General features: G+C 36.5%; 2 protein-coding genes and 1 long non-coding RNA gene across 3 annotated transcripts; all 3 read left to right on the top strand.

The window, feature by feature from the left end:
- Positions 1 to 1,609: 1,609 nt before the first annotated feature.
- LOC122987658 lies at positions 1,610 to 3,040 on the top strand. The gene is made up of 3 exons (XR_006404545.1): positions 1,610 to 1,737; positions 2,312 to 2,420; positions 2,864 to 3,040. It is a non-coding gene; the product is annotated as an uncharacterized LOC122987658 (long non-coding RNA).
- Positions 3,041 to 3,275: 235 nt separating this feature from the next.
- On the top strand, positions 3,276 to 7,132 carry LOC122987315 (sialic acid-binding Ig-like lectin 5). The gene is made up of 7 exons (XM_044359129.1): positions 3,276 to 3,282; positions 3,552 to 3,863; positions 4,041 to 4,322; positions 4,426 to 4,713; positions 4,917 to 5,025; positions 5,123 to 5,192; positions 5,728 to 7,132. The coding sequence occupies exons 1-7, from the start codon at positions 3,276 to 3,278 to the stop codon at positions 6,067 to 6,069; spliced, it is 1,410 nt and encodes a 469-aa protein (XP_044215064.1). The 3' UTR covers positions 6,070 to 7,132.
- A 2,860-nt stretch (positions 7,133 to 9,992) lies between these two features.
- On the top strand, positions 9,993 to 15,583 carry LOC122987313 (sialic acid-binding Ig-like lectin 5). The gene is made up of 6 exons (XM_044359119.1): positions 9,993 to 10,119; positions 12,132 to 12,527; positions 13,251 to 13,544; positions 14,298 to 14,675; positions 14,789 to 15,076; positions 15,558 to 15,583. Exons 1-6 carry the CDS (start codon positions 9,993 to 9,995, stop codon positions 15,581 to 15,583), a joined length of 1,509 nt encoding a protein of 502 aa, XP_044215054.1.
- Positions 15,584 to 19,186: the final 3,603 nt, after the last annotated feature.

Below are 19,186 nucleotides of genomic sequence, written 5' to 3'. Positions count from 1 at the left end.
TTACATTTCATTGACTTCAGTTTATGCAGGTGAAGTAAACTAAGGACAAATTATTTATCAATACTTTCCCAAAACACTCACACCTAAAGGTAGACTGAGAAATGGTTTAAACATTCTGTCAAAGTCATCATGTTTTCATCGAGTTTCTTTGAATTGGTGAAACAGCGCCCCTCTGGGTTGCAACAGCTGACACGTGTAAGTCAATCTGTGTGGTGAAAAGAGGGTACTGTGCTACTTTAGAAGCAGTCAGGTCAAGTCTTCTGAAGGCAGCAGGTGAAGTTGGCATCTCTTGATGGATAACTTCACGCCGCTGTGGATGGTCAGGAAGCCTTTATTTTAATCACAATGTAGTTAACAGATAGCAATATCATTCAAATGAAACAATTAGCCAGCCTAGTTGCAGTGATGAAAGAAGTTTTCAGATAAGTGACAGTATGTACAGTAAGTATTATCAGCAAAATGCACTGAAAGTATCAAAAGTAAACATTCTTATTATGAATTAAAATGGCCTCTGTGAGTTGTGATTTAGGGTTGCAACTCACGATTATTTTCTTTATCAGTTAATCTGTTGATTATTTTGTTGATCTAATCAATTATTTGTTTGGTCTATTAAATGTCAGGAAGTCATGAAAAATGTTGAGCCCAAGATGCAACCTAAAATGTCTTCTTTTGTCCCGTCCAACAGTCCACAACCCAACAACATTCAGTTTACTATCATAGAAGATTAAAGGCACTGGAAAATATTCACAATTCATCGATTATCAAAACAGCTGGCAATTAATTTTCTACCTATTAACTGACTAATCATTGCAGCTCTTTTGTAGTTAGTATGCAGTAAGTGATATTGTACTGTTGTAGTAAATGTGATTTGTAGAAATAGATCAAATATATTGATATTTGAATCTATAACAATGTAATATTTTATGAGTTAATTACAGTTTTTTTATAATGAAAAATCCTCAAAAGTACATTAGGTCTACTTGAGTAAGTAGGTAGTAGTAAGTAAGTTGTCAAGTCACTTAAAATTTAAAAAGGTTTGCTTGCAGTATCAGCAGGTCATGCCACAATTTCATCTGTTTTTGAGGATGTGTCTCACTATACTGTATCACTGCTAGTAATAACACAAAATAATCTCTTTACCCTAATTTTGAAGAAATGCCTCTACCTCTCCATTCACTTCATTTTGCATAAATTCTCCTACCATATATATGCCTTATATTAGGAAGCCATTCTAGCATCCTACATATCTATTCATGGTTTAATGTCATTGAACCTATTTTAAATTCAGGAAATGGACAACTCTGCCAGAGACCGTGCACTATATCCGTTTTGAGGACTTTGCTGAGAATAGCATCTATAGATATTGCACAATAAAAAGAAAACATGAATAAACATAAATGCAGAAGTACTCCCTAAGATGCTGCATGTTGTTAAAATGGGGAAACAGGGTGAGTCTTTTGGTGGTTTTGATACATGACTAATGTTGATTTGACCATCTTTACTCAACTGGCACTGCAGATATTAGCCAGTAGGACGGTCCATTTACAGCAATGCACAATATGTCTTGTACATGTTGTGCATTGTGAATTTTCTGTTATGTATTATTCAGTCTTGAAAGTGCAAATTTGTCATTAGACGTGTAAACTTCCTGAAACTTCACTGTTGCAAAAAGAGGGAAGAAAACTCAGAAACACTCAGCAGAGACTGTGGAGAGAAGATCGCCGGAGACAGAAAGAGGTAAAACACAACATTGAACACATTTTTAAAACATCTCTTTACACTCTAAATTGGACTAATTGAAGTTTTCCTGACTTCCGAATGTAAATATTTTTCTAATATCATAAAAATGCATTTCCACATTCCTGGCTTTGCTGGTGAAATAAGGTGTAAGTAAAGCACAGCACAGTCCACCTTATTTTACTAAGGTGGACTGTGCTGGATAGAGGGTGCTTGGGGACAGGAGGATTAAAGATTGTATTTGTAACAGTTAGTGCATTCAGTGAAGGATTGAGGGGCCCAAAGTTTGACAGGGGCCTTTGAATATGGCAGGGATTAAAGATATTTATTGTTTAACAGTCATTATGTTTTTTATAAAGATTAGGATAGGATCTTTATAGAGCAGATGTCACAAAGTGTTTCACACTGAAAAATGTTTAGTGTAATCACAGCCCTGCGTAAAGTGTGTTAATCTCGCATCTGTGGAATAATTTAAGGTTCAACGTCCTCTGTTAAGATCTGTGATGTCAGCTGTGGAGTTTCCTTTGCTTCATTTTCATCAACTGAACTTCCTGCACGTTTACTGCATTTTCAGTGTGAAAGCTGTCCTGTGGAGGGAGAGACCGACTGTCTCAAGCATTGAATTAGGATGTTTGTTCTCATCTGGGCGACTCTGCTCTTCTCTGTGAGAGGCAGCAATGCAGGTATAGATCTTTCTTGTCATCTTGTTTTGATGCCAGCATTAAGGATATGAACAAAATAGTCAGCAATAATTTGCCAGAATAAATGTGTAAACATGTTTTCCTGAAGTGCTTCCAAATGATAAGTATTTTAGTTTTTTCCTCCCTGAATTCACCAGGTCATTAGTAGCATTACTCACAGAATCTAGTGACTTACTTTGAAACTCTGTGATATATTATTGAAATGAATCTTTTGTTTACGAAAGAAAGGATGGATTAAGAAATAACATTAAATGCTGAACCTTATTTGGGTTGTCTGCTCAATGCTGCTGACAACACAAGACAAGACACAGTTATATAAAACAGAAACATCATAGTTGTAGTATTCATAATTTATTAAATATAATGGGGCAATGTCATCTAAATATCTTCTGTCCCTGTTTTTCTCTTTCTATTTGCAATACCAGGTGCATCGGTGAACTGTCAGAATGATGGATACTGTATCACTCTTACTGAAGGAGAAATAACAGCAGAGGCTGGACTCTGTGTTGTGATACCGTGCTCTTTCACTACTCCTGATAGCTTCACAACCAAACATATAGTTTGGTACAAATGTGAACCAAGTAAAAAAAAATGTGACATAATATTCGACACAAACAAGAACAACATAAACCTTCAGACTGGGTTCAAAGGACGAGTGTCACTGTTGGAGTCTGACCTGAGTCAAAAGAACTGCAGCATCGTCATCAATGACCTCACTGCTTCAGATTCTGGATCATATCAACTCAGAGTTAATCGTGTCCTGCCTCAGAAATCAGATGGATTTACCTTCTCTTTTAAAGCAAATGTCTCTGTTAAAGGTATGAAGACAAAGTAAATATGTACAGTCACTATGTTTATTGTTGTACCTCTGAACTGCACCAACATTTAAGGATTATCTATGGTCTTAATTGGGCATGAAGTAATGTTTGGCATTGCTCCACAGAGGCACTTGTCAGCCTCTGGGAGACCAGTAAGAACTGAAGCAGTTCCTGTTGTACTATAACTCCTACTTATTGCCCCAGTAAAGTATCTGATTATTTTAGCTCAAATTTAAATGAATGATGACCTTGAGGCTGCTGATCTGATTCCACTCATGTACTTCTCTACCATTAGATCTGAGTCAGAGGCCCACAGTGATGATTCCTCCACTGACTGAGGGACAGCAGACCACACTGACCTGCACTGCTCCTGGTCTCTGCTCTGGATCTGTTCCTACAATCACCTGGATGTGGAGAGGAACAGGAGAGAATGACTCTCACATTACAGGAGACATCATGACTGAGAATCTGACTGCTGTCACACAGAGACACAGCTCAACTTTGACCTTTAACTCTTCAGCTGAACACCATGGCACCAATGTGACCTGTAAGGTCAGCTTCACAGGTGACACAACTACAGAGGAGACGGTGACTCTGAATGTGACCTGTAAGTAGCACATATGTTGGCGCTCTCCAGTGGTAGTATCAAAAAATTCATTTTTACAGATGATGCATGTATGCAATTATAATATATATATATTTTAAATTTCAGTATGACTTAACAAGTCACTGGTTCAGAAATCTTATCTAAAACCCTAAGATTTTATTTTAAACTCTTCCACAGATATGAAGAAACCTGGCATCACTGGGGATGCAATTGTTAAGGAAGGTGAAACTCTGAATCTGACCTGCAGTGTTGAAAGTTTCCCTCCGTCTCTGATCACATGGACTAAACTTGGCCTCAACACAAACCTACAAAATGGAATTGATGCTAACTTGCAGAATGACACTGGACTATCCACACTCATCATCACTAACGTGACAGCAGAACATTCTGGACGTTACATCTGTACAGCAAAACATGTGGATAGTACTCTGACTGTATATGTTGATGTAACTGTGACTTGTGAGTAGACTGTTCTCATCTTCTTGAAAAGGAAGTTTATGTTCACATTCTATATCAGCTTACTGTATGTTTGCTGTAATGTGATTCTGCTTGTGTGTTTAAGGGTTTGCAAAGATCCTAAATGGCTCTGGATGTGTGGCTCAGTCGACAGTTCTGACCTGTAGGTGTATCAGTCAGGGGGTTCCCTTACCCACCATTAAATGGCCACTGATGAAGAACCACAATGAGTACTCTGTCATTACCACTGTGTCGAACCACACAATCAACAGCACCATCACCCTAACTGTAAAAGACCACAGTGACACTGCTGTTGAGTGTGTCAGCAGCAATGCATATGGAGAAGCAAAAGAAAAACTCACCATCATCCAAATAAGCACACCAGAACAAGAGGGTACGTGTTCTCAACTAAACCACTTCTGCTACTTTAGACCACTGCTAAATGACATTTTTATTACCTCTTTTTTTTTTTTTTACTGTTGTTACATTGCATTTGGGCAAGATGTCAAAAAGAAATAAGCTGTTGCATGTACAGTATATTATCAATCAGAACAATATGGACAACAATATTTTTTCTTGTGTTCCTTTTGAATCCAGATCAATCCAGTTTACTAAAAATTGTTTCACGGCTGGACATCATCATTGCATTTTTGACTGGGGTACTTCTTTCAGCAACCCTTTGCTGTTTGGCAAAAACATGCCATAGGTAACCTATTGATTCCATTAATTCATTCATTCTGGTTTTGTTTGTGGATAATCCTCATACAGACATGTAATTGCTGTTTTAATTTATTCCTCTCCAGAGAAAAACAGAAGAGCTCTGGAAATCTGGATGGGACCCTGGAGATGGTGACCACCCAAGAGGATCCACTGGTATCATTATTTATTCAGCTAATATATATATTAGTTACTGATAACATTTACTTCAAAACCACCTGTATATTACTGTAAATGGTTTAAGATTTCTTGAATGACCACAGTGTTTTTACATGTTTTAGTCCATTTATTATTTACTGCTATTTTGAATGAATGCTGTAGTATTTAAGATGCATGAATATGTGGTTACCATTTCATTCAGACACACTTTATTCAACTTGAGTATAAATATGAAATGTTATACAGTTTGATTTGGCAGAAAAGATTGCTCTTTGAGGGATCTCTCAAGAAATAATACCCCCTGGAAAAACCCATACATGAACATTAAATCAAAGCAAATACAAATTGTGATGGATTACAATATCTCAGACAAGTTTCAAGATTTGCTTCAAACTTAAACCAGTTTTAGTGTTTTAGAGCTGAACATCAAAACATTTAAAAGGTTATGATATGATGTGGAAAAAAAGCATTAGCATTAATGTAAATGTTGACTGAGTCACATACTTTCTGCCACATACTTTATACCTGACAGATACATGCCGGTCAAGCAGTGGAAGATGATCAGACCAACCACCAAGAGGCACCAAAAGATGGAGCTGAGGCGGTGGAGAAAGGAGCCCCTGATCTTGATGGTGGACCAAAAGACGCAGAGTACGCCAGCATTGACTTCTCCGTGTTGAAAAGAAGAAGTGTCAGGGGGGCAGCAAAGAAGCAAGAGACCACAGAGACAGAGTACGCTGAAATTGAGAGAGAGGAAAAAATGGAGGCCGTGATAGAAGAGGATGAGGAGATAAAACATTGTGTGCCTGAAGAGGAGGAAGCGGAGGATGCTGCGCTGTATTCCAATGTGAAGGATATAATGGGTGAGATTTGAGGACTGTACAGCTTAGTGGAGTCACTTGAGGATTAAGTTTCTTCTGTTCATCAGACATGATTGATTGTCATTCTGATGTGTAAATGACAGTACTGTGTAAGCTTTCTACCACAGAGCAGTGATCTTCAAAACCAAAATTCGACCTCAGGTAAACTGAAGTAATCAGGACACTTCACATGTCTACACTTTCTGGCTGTTCAAATCCATCCATGCAACTAAAAATGGACTCGAAGTTGTACAGAGTTTCCTTGTTGAAATGATATTTTATACCTTTATTTAACTAGGATAAGTATTGCATGTGCCCAAAGTGTCCCTGTGGTTTATTCAAGTGTCCCTTCTAGATGTCTCCTGTGCTTCTCTACTTCAGGCAAAATGAACCCTTTTCAAAAACCCTGTTTAAGGAGGAGGTGTCTTTTTTTCATTTTTATTAGCTAGCAGCTTGGCTCTATGGATGGCAGTGTGAGTCTGTCAGTCTTACAGCTGGTTGGTCAAACCACCACTTTGGTTCAGACTGAAATATCTCAACTACTGAATTGCTATGAAATTTTGTAAAGTCATTCATGATTTTCATAGAAGAGGGAATCTCATACTAAGAAGCTGTAACTTTTGACATTCCCACTGGATTTGCCAAACTTAGACTGCAGAAGCCTCTTATTAGCTTCAGCTGAACTTTGGAAGTTAATTTTTGCTCAGAATAAGGATTGTAGGTTTTGTTCTCCATCTCATGAATTGTGATCTCTAACACCAGCCCACACAGCAGTTACATCACTTACTCTGTACCCACATTTACCCATGATGCTCACCGTTTTTGTTTATAAAAATGTTTTTTAATATGTACAAATTGCACTTTTATATGTTTTATGTTGTGGCAAATACACTGCTAGAATTTTTTTTTTTTTTTTGGAGAGGAGTGGCTCTTTTCAGGGCCAGTATGGACAGAAGGAACATTTTCAGCAACCAAAAACAGTTTTAATGTACATACAGTACAGCGTATTGTTTCAAGACAGACTTGATAAATGTGTAACTATCCTCTGAAGTGGTGTGAATTTGCATGAATGTTAAATAAAAGTTTTTCTCTAATAATTTCCAAAAGTTAATGATGATGCCATTTCAGTTGCAATAGTTTTCACAAAGATATTAATTAAATTTAACTTTTAAAGTTAAAATATTTGGACCTTATTTGTATCTATAGCACTGGTACTGTTGTTGAACAAGATAGAAACAGAGAAAATAGATTACTTTCCCTTTTAAAATTGTGTTGCAAGAATCATCCAGGCTCACAGTGGCCAGAGTGAGCAGGTTTTTAGCATAAAAAGTATCTGTTTTTGTTGTGAATTGAAACGGTGAATTGTCAGTAGCAACAAAGCCTTTCTTACTTCTGGTACACTCTGCAATCTTTACAGGTTCAATATGTGGGCTTATAGTAACTGATAAAGACAAATTTGTAGCCAGTACTTACTTGAAATACTTATAATCCATCTCCTTAATGTGCAAACAGGAAGTTATTCGAGAGAATGCAATGATACCATTAAATGAATAATCAATTCAGTGACTTTTCTGAGAACAGAACTCACGATATTGTACAATAAACCATAAAACCATGAACCATAACAACGGACTGTCATAAATATATTTTCTTTCTAAAAGGCTGCATGCAGTTTGAATACAGATAGTTCTTGAATCTGCAGATATTTAATGCATTCAATCAATGACAAGAGTTGTCATTTTGACTATTTCTTAAAATAGACCATCATTATTCAACTGACACCACAGATAACCAGTAATACTGCCCTTTCCAAGTCACGCACATCCAACTATGCACATAATTTATTATGCATCACAATGTAGAACGAAATTGAAAATAAAGTGTATTGTTGTATTGTAGTGTATTGTTTCTTTCATTATTTGATGTTAAAGTTGCATGTTTCCAACCGGATTATGTAAGGGATAATCAACGAGTAGGTGTGCGTTAAATGGTTTTAAGGCATGACATGGAAGCAAAAAAAACACTCAACACAAAGTGGAGTGTGGTTGATTTGCAGTTATACTTTAAGCAGACTATTGTGTTTTAATTGATATCACAGGTGTTTTCAATCTTATAATCACTCAGGCAGCCAGTTTAAAAGGAGAAAATTACTCACTCAGAACAGAAGGAAAACTAGAGAGTGGTCTGAAGACATTAGAAAAAACCTTTATGTTGACCATGCATGGTGAAAAATGTGAAACATGGAACAGAAACTAATCTGCAGAATAACACTGAAACAGCCACCCTTATCATCCCTAATGTGACAGCAGAACGCTTTCTTCATTCAGGTAACTGAAACTTCAAAGATCCATAAGTTAAATCAGTGCAAAGAAAAACCTTTCCTACAGTAAACCATTTTATAAAATTCTTCAATCCAAAGCACAATATATCATGCAGCAATTACAGTACATACGTTTTTTTATGTCCCTTTTCCCCCTGGCCTTTTAATACAGGCTGCACCAGCTACCTGTAAGACCTTCATCATGTGAAACTTTATAGGTGACAGCCTAATATGGGTTATGTAGCTTAATAAGAGGCCACAAAGTGTTCAGCATAACCATAACACTAGAACAGTTATGCAATCTACATTGTGTCATTTCTTATAATAGGTCCTGTGCAACATTGCAGACCTGACAGCGCAGTCCTTCCCTGGGCCATTGCTGGTGTATCTCTAAGTGTGAATGTCTTTAGCATAATCTAATTTTCCTTTGGTATGTGACTACATCTGTATTTTATGTTATTTTTTGTTAATGCACTGGATACTTTCAGACGACAAATAATGGCTCACCTTTTCTTCTTCTCCAAAGGAACACAAGAAGAAAAGTGAAACCAAATCAAAAGGATAGAACATACATGTCACTGCAGAAAACAGCCCAAACAGCAGAGTATGATGCTATTGCCCATGATGTTAATGCCCAACCTCTGAACTGAAAGTGACTTTAGGCTTCTGTCATAACTCCCAGACAGCAAGGATTTCTTGCACTGGGAATTATTGTGGAGGAAATTAGTCATTGATGCTCCTGTAGCAGTATTCAGTTTGCTTGAATGAAAGACGGTATTTCTATACCTTGTGAGTGCACATTAGACTGATATGTGGAGTTATACTTTCAACATGCAATATTTCATGAATATGATATTTCTAAAGTAGCTAAAAATTGTCCTTGACTGGAATTTATATTTAGGTACATTGTGCTTCTTTTTTGGTTTCTGTGAGTGTGCAACATGCAGGCATATAGTAACTGTGTCAGACTTTCAGTTAGTTCTTAGCTAAAGATAGTGACAACAGGAAGTTATCAGAGACACTGAGAATACAGTCATGCCATATAAGGTGATGTTTAAATGACTTCCTGGAGAACAGTACCTACAGATATTGCGCAATATAAACTATAAAAGACATTAAAAATACAGAAGTGCTTTATAAGAGGCTGTGTTAAGTTAAACGGATGCAGATTCTCTCTTTGAATCTTGCACTTTATCAGCAACAGGAGTTGTCTTTCTTCATACATGAATAAAACAATGTTCATTTGACCGACATCACTCACCTGGCACAGCATTACCTCTGCATAACAAACTTGGTCCCAAAAACCTGCATGAGGAAAAATGCTCAGTATATCTACAGTATTACTGAAGTTGGGCTGTTGGTTTGTCAAGATGGCAAGACATTGTTAAAATCATATACTGTATGCATTTCCTTTTTCTGAAAATGTCAAACAATTTTGCAGTTATGGAGAGGATATAAAACAAACACACAAACAAAAAAGGTTTTATTTCCTTTCATTACTGAATTTAGTAAGTGCATTTTCCCAGCTGTGTATATGTAGATTTTATGAAATTATTTATGTATAAAAGTGTTGCAGTCTAATGAAAGGAGGAATAATGCACAGCAGTGTGCAGAGAAATGTCTTTTACCACAAAGAGGGAGGAGTACAAAAAGAGGATGAGGAAAGGAAGGATCAGTTCAGAGCAGAAACACTCAGCAGAGATCACTGTGGAGAGAAGAGAGCAGGAGAACGAGACAGACAGTGGTAAAGCAAAACATTTATCTTATTTTTTAAATATGGGTTTAAACTGTGAATGGAAACTGTAGAAGTGATTGATTCTTCTTTGACTAATGGTAAAATTTGCATGTTTTACATACTTATAGTGGGGTGTTGAGAGTATTGTAGATATTCATTGTGTTAGAGTTTTTGTTGAGCTGTAGTAAGCATATAAAATGTATTAATATAGCACCTTTCTAGAGCCACATGCCTGGTGAAGGTGTGAAATGTACTGACCAACAACAGAATAGTTGAACATGCAACATCTTGTTAGTATCTGGGCTATCAGTCATGGAACTGTTTCCAGTCAAGTTTCATCAACTGAATTTCATGTTTATTACACTTTTCATATAAAGTGTGCTTCTGAAAAAGGGAAGGTGTCGTGTGGAAGGACAGACTGAGTATGAGTATGACTCAACCATCAAATTAGGATGTTTCTTCTCATCTGGGCGACGCTGCTCCTCCCTGTGAGAGGCTGCAATGCTGACACAGGTAGAGTACGCAACTTTAATATAATGATGTTACAATACCAGTATTGAATCAAAGCCAGTCATCGGAGCTTATATATTAAAGATTCCCTCCAGACATGTTTTAAGATACATAAAAATACTCAAGAATTTGTGTCTAACATGGTTTCTCTGCATAAAAATGTTCAATTATTTAATTAAAATCCTTAACATTACTTCTGCTCCTTCAACCTCAAAATCCAGAAAGTTTAACTTCAGCAAACAAGATGCCATCCACTGAAAAGACTCAGTATATGTGCACAGGAGAATTCAATTTTCCAAAAACATTTGTGTAAGTTGCATACTGCACTATAATTGGCTCCAAACTAGTTGTGCTGTCACAAATCATGCTCATAGGTACACATCTTAAACTGAGATTTAAGGTGAGCACAAAGAAACTTCTCTTCCACAGATGAATGTTAAAACATCCTTCTCAACCCATTCTCACATCAAAATGTGTAATACCTATGTTGGTCCACAGCACAAAACATATTAAGGCTGATTTATACTTCTGCATTGAATGCAGAGGATAACAGCCTAAAATTGTGAATTATCTATGTGTATGACAAGTCTTTTGGCCTGCATCCATGTTACGTGACTGTCAAGTTTCTGTCTGCTCAAACATACAAAATGGCTGCCATTTCTTTTATTTTCAGTGAAAAATGCAATATTTTAAGATAGTTTCAGCATTAAAATGTGTTTTGATAACATTTCTAGTGAGAAATATGCATTTTATTTTGACAATGAAGGTGTGACACCAGGCTATTGGTTTGATGTGACCAGCTGATGTGAACAGCTGACGTTGCAATTGACTCCCCAGGCAATGACAGCAAGAAAATTAGAGAAATAAAACTACAGACCTGATCATGCAAAAGATGGTCTTCCTAACTGAACTTTTGCTGAAGCTCCATTGGGTTTCATGATAAACCTGCATCAATACGAAAGTGGAGTGGCTGCAGCAAAAGTCTGCCTGAGGACGTGAGAGCAGCTGGAAGTGTTGATGTATTTAAACGTAAACTTAAAACCTATGTCTTTAGCCTGGCTTTTGATTAAGAACGATTCATAGACATTATTCACTAAATTCACTTATTTTATTGTATTCATGTTGTAAGATTTTAGTTTATCTTTTATTTTATTGTTATTAACATTATATATTTTTCCCTCATCGATTTTCTTTTTTCTTTTCTTTAATCTATTTTATCTAGTTTTTTAATCTAGTTTTTATTTCATTCAATTTTATTATTATTATTAGTATTATAGCTTTTAAATCTGTGAAGCACTTTGAATTGCACTAATCTGTATAAAAGGTGCTATACAAATAACGTTTGATGGATTGACTGATTGATTGAATTTGTTGGTCTCTGACAACAGCAGTGAAAAAAAGAGGCTCTACCTTCAGTACAAGTTCTCTTTTTTTAATCAGTAATTATGTATTATCAAAATCTAAACATCTTCTGTCCCTGTTTGTCCCTTTCTTCCTCTTTGCATTAACAGGTGCATCAGCGGGGCAGGGAGCCTGCGGTGACAAAAGATACTGTATCACTCTTAGTGAAGTAGAAATAACAGCAGAGGCCGGACTCTGTGTTGTGATACCGTGTATTTTCACTATTGCTGACAACTTCAATGTCAAAAGAGTAATTTGGTACAAATGTGATCAAGGTAAAACAAAATGTGATTCTGACATAATATTTGACACCAATAACATCAACAAAAATCAGACAGGACGGGTGTCACTGTTGGAGCCTGACCTGAGTAAGAAGAACTGCAGCATCATCATCAATGACCTCACTAAGTCAGACTCTGGATCATATCAACTCAGAGTTACTGGTACTCTGGGTGGAAAGCAGGATCGATACACATTCCCAAATTGCGCAACTATTTCTGTTAAAGGTACAGTATCAACAAATACCAAATACTACTGTAAATGTACAGTGATGTTATTTGTTAAAGCTATAATATGCACCAACATGTTTGGCTCTAAACCATAGATTATTTAAAGAGTTGGTACACCCAATTTACAATAACACATAGCGGTACTGAGTCATGCACTCACTCATTTTTGTTTTTATGTGCCGCGATTTTGAGATATCCAACTGTGAGGTTTCTGCCACCTCTCCAGTACAATGGATGTGAATAGAATTTTATTTGTGACATATTTTCTTTATTTATATTTGCTGTATTTATACATTTGATTTTCAAATAAAACAGCAACAGGTCTTTCCCAAAAAACAAAAAATAAACAACAAAAAAAGTCCTGGTTACTCAGAATAATGCACATATGTCACATGGACAGTTTTTATCAGAAGTATGTTGTACTGAAGAAACTGCTTTGATGAAAACTGTCGACAGAATGTGTTTCTTGTGTGAGTTAGGTGAACTTATAAAGAGGCATAAAATCATGTTTGGCCTTTATCTTCCTCTGGTGGTGACTCATAGGAACTGCAAAACACTGATCGAGCTTTCCTCTCCTACAAACATTCCTGCCATATCTCCTACTTATTGCCCAGTTGAAATGTTAAACAAAGTAGCTATTTTTGCCCAATGTGAAGTTAATAATGACCTTCAGGCTGCCAGTCATGATGCTACAGTATTTGTATCTTGATCCTTCATTAGATCTAAGTTCGAAGCCCAAAGTGATGGTTCCTGTACTGATAGAGGGACGGCAGACCACACTGACCTGCACTGCTCCTGGTCTCTGCTCTGGATCTGTTCCTACAATCACCTGGATGTGGAGAGGAACAGGACAGAACAAAACTAAGATTGAGAATCTAACTGCTGTCAGTCAGAGACACAGCTCAACTTTGACCTTTAACCCATTAGCTGAGCAGCATGGCACCCAGGTCACGTGTAAGGTCAGCTTCACAGGCAACAAGACTACAGAGGAGACGGTGACTCTGAATATGACCTGTGAGTATTGTTCAAGCTATGCTTAATTAATTCACAATATACAATCACAATATATGACTTTCTTCTATGTGATCAGTTTTTCTCAAAATTATCTGGATCTTTCCCCATGCACATCATGTGCTTGGATGGAGAACTAAAGTCTGGATGATACATGATGATAACCCACATACACATTCAATCTGCATAAATGTTACATCCCACGACCTGATCTTGTATCATGCCGCTTTTCTTTATAAACACTTCAAAACCTTCCGTCTATTAAAGCCTACTGACTAAATATTATCTCAAGGAAAAATCTTGACATTTATCTATTGCTGTTTTTTTTATAGTAATCTTTGTATGCAAACACAGCTGCAGTTACAGCAGTATATAGTAATTTAAACATGTTATTTTTTATGTATCTTGTTATCAGAAAATTAAATCAACTGGAAAACCAGTAATTTTAGTTTTTTAAGTTGACGAAGTATTTTGACCATATTTTGTGCAGCAGAAATTGATGCAATTCAAAAAGTCATACTATAGATCACTTCCCTTTTTAAAATGTGCTGCATGAATTAAGCTGTACTAGGACTGAGCAGGTGGATCCGTCCACATGGCTCATCAAACCGGAAACATACTAGTTTTTTGTTTTTGTTTTTTTCCCGATTAAATCAATGACCTGCCAGTTAAAGCACAGCCTTTCCAAACTGTGGGACATTAGCTGATGAATTTAGATCATGCTTTATTCATGTCTTTAATGTTATTTATTCTCAGATATTAAAATAACTGGAAATACAACTGTGAAGAAAGGTGATGCGCTGAATTTGACCTGCAGTGTTGTAGGTTTCTCTCCATCTAGTATCACATGGACTGAGCCTAGCTCCAACAAAAAACACAATGGAACCAAAACTGACATGCATAACAACACAGGATCCAACCTAAAGAATGACACCAAAGCCAAACTGAAGGACGACACTGGAACCAAAGGTGGAACTGACACACAGAACAAAACTGTAACCCAGATGCAGAAGACCACTGGAACGCTTACCCTCATTATCCCTAGGATGAGCTCAGAGCACTCTGACCGGTACATCTGTACAGCAAAATACCTGAACACAACTTTGACTAAATATGCTGACATAACTGTAAATTGTAAGTACTGTACAATATACTGATCATATCAGACAGGGTAGAATATGAAAATACATTTCCTATCAGCTTACAGTATGTTTGCTGTGATGTTGTGATTTTGCTTGTGTTTTCAGGGTATCCGGAGATCTTAAATAACTCTACTTGTAAGAAGTCCAGTCGATCAACGGTTGTGACCTGTGTGTGTATCAGTGAGGGGCTTCCCCTACCCACCATCACATGGCCGCTGGTGAAGAACCACACTGAGTACTCTGTCATTACCACTGTGTCAAAACACACAGTCAACAGCACCATCACTGTGTCTGTGACAGATCACAGCAACACCACTATCAAGTGTGTCAGCAGAAATGATATTGGTGGAGCAGAAGTAAACCTCAGCATCATCAAAACAGAGTGGCAAGAAGGTAAACACACAATATCATCGATAAGAATGTACTGATAACAAAATATATGTCAACTTTTCATTTCTAATGACTATACCAAGTAAACAAAATGTTGGACAAATTAAAAATTTGACCTGATGATGATGAAGACAAAAGGTCTGTACCCCATTTTCATGACAATCCATACAATAGATCTCAGCAGTCTGATTTAGTCTGATTTATCAGCCAATTTTGTTCCAATCAGTCTGATGGATGTTGAGATATTTCACTGGATAAAAGAAAATGTTCACCTGCTGGTGGCACTAGATTATAGTCAGTAGGATTCATCCTGTTTCAACCATGGATATCTGTACAAAGTTACATGGTAATCTATCCAGTAGTTGTTGAGATATTTCAGTCTGGACCAATATGGCAGACCAACTGACAAACCGTCATTTCCATCCCTATAGCCACACTGCTAGTGTGGCTAAAATTGGCATGTACTCAGTGATCACTGTTTTAGGTAATATGAGCTCATCCTGGGACTGACTCACCTTTATCTCTCACAAATACGTGACATATTCATGTGTGGATTCAACAAAGTGCAGAAAAATTGCCAAAAGGATCTTTTCCATGATTCACTTTTTTCTGTTTTTTTTTTCTTTTTTTCTTTTGGAACATTCATAGTAAGCATATTTTGTCACAAATAGTGTTCATACATGATCTGACATCAAGGCAAAGCCTCCAACATAACTCCCTCTAATATAATAACTAGTTTACTTAAATAGATTTTAGACGGTCAAAGGATGGATCTTGCTCATTTAATTGCAATCAAGAAAGCAGTGAAAAGCATAATAAAAATAGCCTATATTCATAACCATAGCTATTTTACTCCACCCTATGGACCAACCTCTGGATGATATCATAGACAGGGCAACCACCCAACAAAGTGTACGCATAGTCAAATAGTAACTACACATTTCAATCCTCACCTTTATCTAAGACAAATTCATATTATAGAAATGTCTTTATTTCTAATTCCCCTTTGCTTCAGTTTATTGTTCTAATTTTCTGTTGCTGCAGATACTTTTTGTTAAAGTATTGTACAGTGGTTGTGCAGCATAATCCCTTCACTTCCCTGGAAGGCTTTTATAGTGAAACATGTACAGTATGTTCGGTTTTATAAGCAATGCTTCACCAAAACATATTTCTGTTAATAAGAAGCACCATGATATTTCTTTTGAGCTGATTATATAAAAATATACATAATGCTGAATACTGTCATGTAATTCAGTTTTTTACAATATACATTGTGTTATTTCTTTTGACAGGTATTTTTCAACTGAATGGATCTGTTGCTGTTGTTGTCTTGACTGTGGCTATTGTATCTCTCATTGGGAATATCTTCTACACAATCTTCATGATATTCCAGTGGTATGGTACAACATCCTCACTTTATGTTTTGAAGGCTCTTTAAATGCACTGGAGACTTTCAGACAACAAATCATGTCTCACTCTTTCTTCTGTCCAAAGGAACGCCAGAAAAAAGGTGAAACCAAATGAGGCGGACAGAACATACATGTCACTGAGGAAAACAGACCAATCAGCAGAGTATGATGTTATTGCCCCCCCTCTGAACTGACAATAACAAACTACTGTCAGTATTTTCTGCACTGAAACAGGTTGTGAAGGTGAATTTTTGTTCATTGCATGTATCATTTAGTTTGTGTCTTTGTTGTTGTTTTGTCTATATTAGAGGTTTTTGAGGACACAGACTGAACTGTTAAACCTTATTTCCAACATGTGTAAGATTTGATGAATATATTTCTAAGAGTTATATAAGTTTAACTGTTCAACTTATACTTTGCATTGTACAGTGTGATATTTTTCCTTTATTGTGACAAAAGTTATAATGAAATTTTATTTGAGTCATCCATTTGTTTTTGTTGTATTTAGGCGTTCTGATGTGTTTTTTGATTTTTTTCGAGTTTATTTTGTACTGATGTAATTTTTTTGCTTTTTAAGATTCTTTTGTTTAATTCTATGTTAGTTTTATATCTGTTAACATTTTGGTAGTCTTGCTATACCCGACAATCTGAGATCTCCGCCTACCAAAGTCTGGGGATTTCTAAATGCATGGTAGTTGCTTGAACAGCAGCAAGAGCAGCCGCTAACAACACACCCCTTACATTTTCTCAAGTACATGCCTTACTGGAAATGATGCTCTCCCTCCATTCTCGTCCGTAGTGAACTGCATGTCACCGCTCCAATATGAAGGGCTGCCCTAAAGACTTTCGATTGGTTCTGCAATGCAGGTGTTTTTTTAAACCCTCAATCAGTCTGAAGATCTGAAAACTTTGATTTTCATGGGTGCAAGTACTCGCATCTTTAATGAGCAAAGTGTCTCAAAGCTCTGTGCATTGTTTGATAATCAAAGTCCACACCTGTCTGAATATTCCCACACCACTGAAATGGCTGACCGTTTTAATTGTCTTCACTAAATATTATTACACCTCTTAAGGTTAGGTCTAAGTCCTCAGAAAGAAAGCAGCCTTGGATAAGTGACAGTATTTGCAGCCGTAAAAGGGAATGTAGGAAAGCCGAACACAGATGGAAAAAAATCTGGTTTCCAAGTATATTACAAAATTATGAAGGAGTTGCTATTACACTACAGCAATATGATTGAGAATGCAAGAACACGATTTTTCAGGACTTATTTCTGCCATCAACACAAAACTAGACTTTTATTTAAAACTGTTGATCAGCTAGTAAATCCAGCCCCTCCTTGTTAATTGTGAAATGTTTTTATCTTATTTTTACTGAAAAAGTGGACAATTAGAACCTCTTGTGTAAACCCAATGTTAAAGAAACCTGGGCTGGACCCCTCCCTCCCTCAAAACCATAGACCAATTTCAAGTTGCCTTGTATATCGAAAATTTTAGAAAAATATTTAAAAATAGTGTGTAAGCATTTTCTCTCTGCACTGGAAAATAATAATATTTTTGAAAACTTTCAGTCTGGTTTCTGGAAGTATGAGAGAACGGAGACTGCCCTGCTCAAGGTTACAAATAATCTGGTGATGATGGCATGTGCTGAGCCCCTGCACTCCTGGACCTTAGTGCAGCCTTTGACACAATTGATCACAGCATCCAGTTAGACAGACTGAGGCACTGGTTGGGGATATCTGGTACAAGCTTAGAATGGTTTTCATCTTACCTGTTGAATAGGCGGTTCTGTGTCTCTGTGAACAACTATGTCTCTTCATTTTCCTCTGTTAAATGTGGTGTGCCTCAGGGGTCAGTTTTGGGACCAATTTTGTTCACATCACTCCTGTTTTAGCTTCTTTACACTGGCTCCCAATATGTTTTAGAATTGATTTTAAGATCTTACTGATTACTTTTAAGGGTCTTCATGGCCTGTCTTCGTGGTGTATCACTGACCTCTTATTACTGTATGTGCCAGTATGTACTTTGAGATCCTTAAGCAGAGGTCTTTTATCTGTTCCAAAGCTTGCAGTCAGGGCTCTGGAACGATCTGCACGAGGAAGTCAGGTTGGCTGACTTGGTGATCTCTTTTAAGTCTCTTTTTAAAACATAGATACATCAGAGAGCATTTCCTGATTTTTTTAAACTATCTTTTATCTCCTTTAAAAATGTTTTTTCTATTCTTTTTTTTCCTACACTGAATTGGTTTTTATACACCAAATAGTTTTTTTTTTCTGTTTTCTTTTTAAAACCTGGTGTGACCATTTTATTTTGCTGCCTTGTGAAGCACTTTGCAACTTGGATTTTGAAAAGCGATCTATATTATTATTATTATTATTATTATTATTATTATTATTATTATTATTATTATTATTATTATTATTACCATTATTAGTTCCTCCTTCTAATTATTGTTGCTTACTGTCTGGTCTGTATGTATGTTGCATTAGTGTGTAATATTTCATGAATGTGATATTTCTAGAGTGATTAAAATGCATTGTAGTTTGCTGCTTTCTTTTATTTACATTTCATTGACTTCAGTTTATGCAGGTGAAGTAAACTAAGGACTTAAGTGAGAAATTATTTATCAATACTTTCCCAAAACACTCACACCTAAAGGTAGACTGATAAATGGCTTAAACATTCTGCCAAAGTCATCATGTTTTCA

This window comes from Thunnus albacares, chromosome 8 (genome assembly GCF_914725855.1).
Source record: "Thunnus albacares chromosome 8, fThuAlb1.1, whole genome shotgun sequence".
Classification (NCBI taxonomy): domain Eukaryota; kingdom Metazoa; phylum Chordata; class Actinopteri; order Scombriformes; family Scombridae; genus Thunnus; species Thunnus albacares.
This window is presented reverse-complemented; position numbering and strand designations above follow the sequence as displayed.